The sequence below is a fragment of the Melanerpes formicivorus genome, unplaced genomic scaffold (genome assembly GCF_026170545.1).
Source record: "Melanerpes formicivorus ecotype bairdi unplaced genomic scaffold, bMelFor1.0.p_v2 SCAF_7, whole genome shotgun sequence".
NCBI classification, from domain to species: Eukaryota; Metazoa; Chordata; class Aves; order Piciformes; family Picidae; genus Melanerpes; species Melanerpes formicivorus.
Window position 1 is genome coordinate 1,134,025 of NW_027142359.1, and position 5,729 is coordinate 1,139,753.

The 5,729-nt window shown below is 50.4% G+C and overlaps 1 protein-coding gene across 1 annotated transcript; it reads left to right on the forward strand.

Moving 5' to 3' along the window:
* Window positions 1-166: 166 nt before the first annotated feature.
* Window positions 167-5,729, forward strand: PRPF38A (pre-mRNA processing factor 38A). The gene is made up of 10 exons (XM_068140605.1): window positions 167-365; window positions 450-609; window positions 1,992-2,113; window positions 2,584-2,669; window positions 2,808-2,918; window positions 3,422-3,534; window positions 4,639-4,665; window positions 4,745-4,842; window positions 5,161-5,209; window positions 5,409-5,729. Exons 1-10 carry the CDS (start codon window positions 236-238, stop codon window positions 5,449-5,451), a joined length of 939 nt encoding a protein of 312 aa, XP_067996706.1. The 5' UTR covers window positions 167-235; the 3' UTR covers window positions 5,452-5,729.

The following is a 5,729-nucleotide window of genomic DNA, read 5'->3' on the forward strand; positions in this document are numbered from 1 at the left end:
GCCCTCCCACGGCGCGCGCGCGCGCACAGGGTGGAGGAGACCGGAAGAGGTCACTCACCAGCTGCGCCATGTTTGTATCTGGCAATCCGAAGCCGCGGCCGTAAAGGATGTTGTGGCCCAAAGATAAGATGGCGGCCGGAGCACCCGCACCGGAAGCGGAAGTCTCCGGAGTCCCTGCCGGAAAGGGAGCGGGGAGCCCCGCGGCGCAGTTGAGGGGAGCCGGAGAGCGGCGGCCATGGCCAACCGGACGGTGAAGGATGCGCACAGCATCCACGGCACCAACCCGCAGTACCTGGTGGAGAAGATCATCCGCACCCGTATCTACGAGTCCAAGTACTGGAAGGAGGAGTGTTTCGGCCTGACGGGTATGGCGCGGCGGGCTGGGGCGGGAGGGGGCGCGGCGGGGAGCTCGGTGAAGAGCCCGTGCTGACGGCCCGACCCTGTCCTAGCTGAGCTGGTGGTGGACAAGGCCATGGAGCTGAAGTACGTAGGAGGCGTCTATGGCGGGAACATTAAGCCTACCCCCTTCCTGTGCTTGACGCTGAAGATGCTGCAAATCCAGCCCGAGAAGGACATCATCGTGGAGTTCATAAAGAACGAGGACTTCAAGTAAGTTGGTAGCTTGGTTTTGTTCTTTTTTAACCTTTTCTAGTTGTACCGAACGAAACTGTCCAAAACCGCCAGAGAAAACTTACTGGGGGGTTTAGCTTTTAGTGGGTCTTGATAAACTGTTGTTGAAATGCACATCCCTCCACTTGCTTTGAGACTGCTGTCCTTGTCACCTGTGCTATCGGCATGGCCTGCCTGCCTTTGTGGGGTGTGCTCTCTGTGGCAATACACCTCTGCCTGAAGCATTCAGAACAAGGGGCATAAAGGAAAGTAAGTGGTTAGAGTTAGCTTTATTTTTGATGATCTATTTAATAGATAGGAGTTAGACCTGCACAAGCATTCATAGACTGGACTTGATGATCTCAGAGGTCTGTTCCAGCCTCAATAATTCTGTGATTCTGTGAAGCCCTGTTAATCTCTTTTAGTACTTTTTCTGCCTGTCTTGAGTGCTAATGCAGCTCCTGTGTGCATGAAGTGACAGGTTTTACACATTGGTCATAACCACCCTATGCAGTGCTACAGGCAGGGGACAGAGTGGCTGGAGAGCAGCCAGGCAGAAAGGGACCTGGGGATACTGGCTGACAGCAGCTGAACATGAGCAGCAGTGTGCCCAGGTGGCCAAGAAGGCCAATGGCATCCTGGAATGCCTGCAGGCATCAGGAATAGCGTGGGCAGCAGGAGCAGTGAAGTCATTCTGCCCTGTACTCAGCACTGGTTAGGCCACACCTTGAGTACTGTGTCCAGTTATGAGCCCCTCAGTTTAAGAAAGATGTTGAGATGCTGGAACGTGTCCAGAGAAGGGCAACAAAGCTGGGGAGGGGTTTGAAGCACAAGCCCTATGAGGAGAGGCTCAGGGAGCTGGAGGTGTTTAGCCTGGAGAAGAGGAGGCTTAGGGGAGACCTTATGGTTGTCTGCAACTACTTGAAGGGAGGTTGTAGACAGGTGGAGGTTGGTCTTCTCCCAGGCAATCAGTGACAGAAGGAGAGGACACAGTCTCAAGCTGCACTGGGCTGGATGTGAGCAAGAAATTCTTCCCAGAGAGATTTGCCATTGGAATGGGCTGCCTGGGGAGGTGATGGAGTCACCGTCACTGGAAGTGTTTAAAAAGAGACTGGGTGAGGCACTTAGTGCCATGGTTTAGTTGATAAGATGGTGCTGGCTGATTGGTCGGACTTGATGACTTTGAAGGTGTTTTCCCACCTGGTTAATTCTGTATTCTGTAAGAAGCCAGGCAGAGATCACACTTCCGTGCTTGAAGGAGAAAGTCTAAATGGCTGGCTGCTCTGTTTCATTTACTATACTGGTTTTCCTCAGAAACTGAGAGGAAAAACTCGGAGCTACTAAGTGGAAGGCTGAGGTAGATGAAATGGTTCACTCCTCAGGTACGTCCGGATGCTGGGTGCGCTGTACATGAGGCTGACGGGCACAGCCATCGACTGCTACAAGTACCTTGAGCCACTCTACAATGACTACCGCAAGATCAAAAGCCAGAACAGAAATGGGGGTAAGCACTCGACCTTAGCTGTGGAGTCTTAGTATCTCACTCATGACCTTTTGTTAAAAAAAATAAACAACAAAGCTGTGTTAGTTAAGAGTGAGTAGTGATACAAGCTTAAAGAACTGTGGTATAACCACCAGCTTTCTGAAACCTTGCTTTTATTCTTTCTTGCTTTGTGTAGTCTGGTGCTAGTCTTGATGACTGACTTACTGTGCTTTCCCCCAAGTGCCTGTGTGTTCTGTTGGGCACTGAAATGCAGCTCCACAAATACCAAAGCACTCACTGGAGTGCTGAGCACTGTCCCTCTGCTAGTCCCAGCTGTGCAAGATAAGCCAAACAACTTTCCTCACCTTTGAGAATTATTTTAAAACTGTTACTTGGACAGCCCACTTGACATGAACTAGCTGAAGTGCATCAGCTTTAGCCTCTCATGTCACCCTTCATTGGCTTTTCCATGTGATTTTCCTCCCCTCCAGAATTTGAACTAATGCATGTGGACGAATTTATCGATGAGCTCCTCCATGAGGAACGTGTGTGCGATATCATTCTGCCTCGACTGCAGGTTTGGAGAAGTAGATGGTTGTGTGAGCTGCTGGCAGGTTGCAGAGAGCTGTGGCACAGGCCCTTCTGGCTCACAAGCTGCCTCTCTAGGTGCTTGCTCTCACCTGGTAAGGTAAGGTAAAGCTGTCACCTCTCCTAGAAACGATACGTCCTGGAGGAAGCTGAGCAGCTCGAGCCCCGTGTTAGTGCTTTGGAAGAAGACATGGATGATGTAGAATCTAGTGAGGAGGAGGAAGAGGAAGATGAGAAGGTTGGTGAACTGTTTTGGAAAGGGGTAGCTAAAGCTGCTGCTGAACCACCATAGAACACTTTATGAGAAACAGGAGAGGAGGCAGCAGGGGGCTGCTTGCAACTTGTATTGCTCCCCTTAACATACTTTCCTCTTTGCTTGTGAGAATCTGTTAAACTATGAAGCAGTTCTCAAATGCTCTGTCTGGCAAGCTTTGGTGTCTCCTGAAGTTCACAGCTCTGAATCTGTTGTATGTAAACATACTTCAGAGAAATTGGTTTACTGCATATAATGGAGAGAAGTGAAGGTGATTGATGCTGGAAGTGGTGGTGACAGTCCTAGTCAGTTCTGTCACTTCAGTTCCCAGTTGGCAAACAGGGGCAGCGCTGCTGACTGCCTGCTGGGAAACACTTGAGGATGGGGAAGCTGGACTGCCTGACTTTTGTCATTCCTGTTAGTTGTTTGGAAGCCTTCACTGATAAACCCCTGGACAAAACCATACTTACAGAACCTTCTGTTTGCAGCTGGAACGAGTGCCCTCTCCTGACCACCGCAGAAGAGGCTACCGGGACCTTGACAAACCTCGGCGGTCACCAGCTATACGGTACCGGCGGAGCCGCAGCAGGTCTCCCAGAAGGTGACACAGCTTCTCCTTCAGCATTGCTTATACTTATGTACTATAGATGGCCTGAGCAAAGCACTGAAGGGGAGGTGACAATTCTCTTGTACCTCCCACTGCCTTTAGCCACTTTGTGAAGTGAGCTGCAGTGCACAATCAACCCATCCGGAGAAGAGAAGACTGAGGGGGCATTTGATAAATGTCTATAAGTATCTGAGGGCTGGGTGTTAAGAGGGAGGGGACAGGCTCTGCTCACTTGCACCCTGTGATAGGACAAGGGGCAATGGATACAAACTGCAGCACAGGAGGCTCCACTTCAACATGAGGAGGAACTTCTTCGCTATGAGTGTCACAGAGCACTGGAGCAGGCTGCCCAGAGAGGTTGTGGAGTTTCCTTCTCTGCAGACTTTCAAGACTTGTCTGGATGTGTTCCTGTGCAACCTGTGCTGGATTCTATGGTCCTGCTCTGGCAGGGCGGTTGGACTCAGTGATCTTGGGAGGTCCCTTCCAACCTCTAACATCCTGTGATCCTGTGTTCTGCCTCTTTCTCTAGCCCTTCAGTAACTCGACCTTGCTGGCCCATGTTAGCTGAACTGGACACTGCAGTAAAGGTATTAAGGAGAACCAAGTGCTTTGTTCTCCTGTAAGCCACAGACTGCAGAGAAAACCCTGTTAATTGTTTTTATTGACAATTACCCAGGAAAAAGTCCTCACTAACCTCATTTGTATTGGGTAGTCCCAGCAGCATGTCCTACCTCTTGTGCAGAGGGCTGAGCCCATGCTAACTGGGGATCACAGTATCACAGTACATTAGAGGTAGGAAGGGACCTCAAGAGATCATCCAGTCCAACCCCCCTGCCAAAAGCAGAATCACCCAGGGTAGTCTGCACAGGAATGCATCCAGGTGGGTTTTGAAAGTCTCCAGTGAAGGAGGCTCCACAACCTGCCTGGGCAGCCTGCTCCAGTGCTCCATCACCCTCACTGTGAAGAAGTTTCTCTTCATGAATGCACAGGAGTGCAAGGGAAGCCCTGCTGCTGTTGCTGGAGAAGACAGGAAGCGACCCAGCTGCTTGTGCTGTGTTTTGAGTGACTTTCTCTCTCTCTTTTCTCCCCTGATCACAGGCGAAGCCGCTCTCCCAAGAGGAGGAGGTAGGCATTTGTGTTCTGTTCTTCAACTTCAAGGTTTGCATTCTTAGTGTGGCTGTCTGAAAAGCTGCTTCTCTCTCAGCCCATCCCCACGCCGTGAGAGGCATCGCAGCAAAAGCCCCAGGAGACACCGCAGCAGGTCCCGGGAGAGGCGCCACAGGTCACGATCCAAATCTCCAGGTACTTTTGTCATTGATTGTCTCTGGCCAGTCTTTAACAGCAGAACACCCACTGCAAAAGAACCTGTGTCACGGTGTCAGGAAGGTAGCACGGATGCTTCTTCGGCCTTACAAAAGTGCTAGCTGTATGAAAGCACAGCTGGAGGAGTCCTCTCATCCATGCTAAGTTGCCTTCAGTACCTTCTCAAATACTTACTTCTTTGACTGTTTAATTAAGGCATTATTTAGGACACTTGGCCACTAGAAGCACATTGCATTAGCAAAGCAAAGGAATTCCAGGGCCTGTGGCAGTAAGCTGTTACCTTCTTTTGCCTTGCAGGGCATCACCGCAGCCACAGACACAGAAGCCATTCCAAGTCACCTGAAAGGTAAAGGGCGGCTTGTGTCCTGGGGATGTCTGTCCCGTAGGAGCTCCTACGTGGCAGTTCAGTCTGGGGATTGAAGGCCCTCTTGCCATGTTGGAGGTGAAACATCTCCCAGAGTACCTCCCTCTGTTTCCTACGTGTCACCTTAGTCTTTCAAACCATGCCAGTGCTGTGGGATCTGGTGAGGTGTTTTCTGTTGCAGATCTAAGAAGAGCCACAAGAAGAGCAGGCGAGGGAACGAGTAACAACTGCAGTCCAGCACACAGCCTGAGGACCCTGAACTGCAGGCCAGTGCTGTCCTGTGGGCTTTACAGGGCAGCTGCATCTGTACTGGCTGCTGTTGCAGTCCACTTCTTCAATCCTTTTCCTCTTGTCCAAGTCTTGTTTGTCATTTTAAACAACATGAGAGCTAAGGATACTTTTTTGCTGTAGGTATTTACTTATTTGAGGATTGTTTTTAAATTGTTTTTCTCAAGACCTGTAAAAGCTAGTGAAGAGCAATAAAAAATGGGGGAGGGTTGTC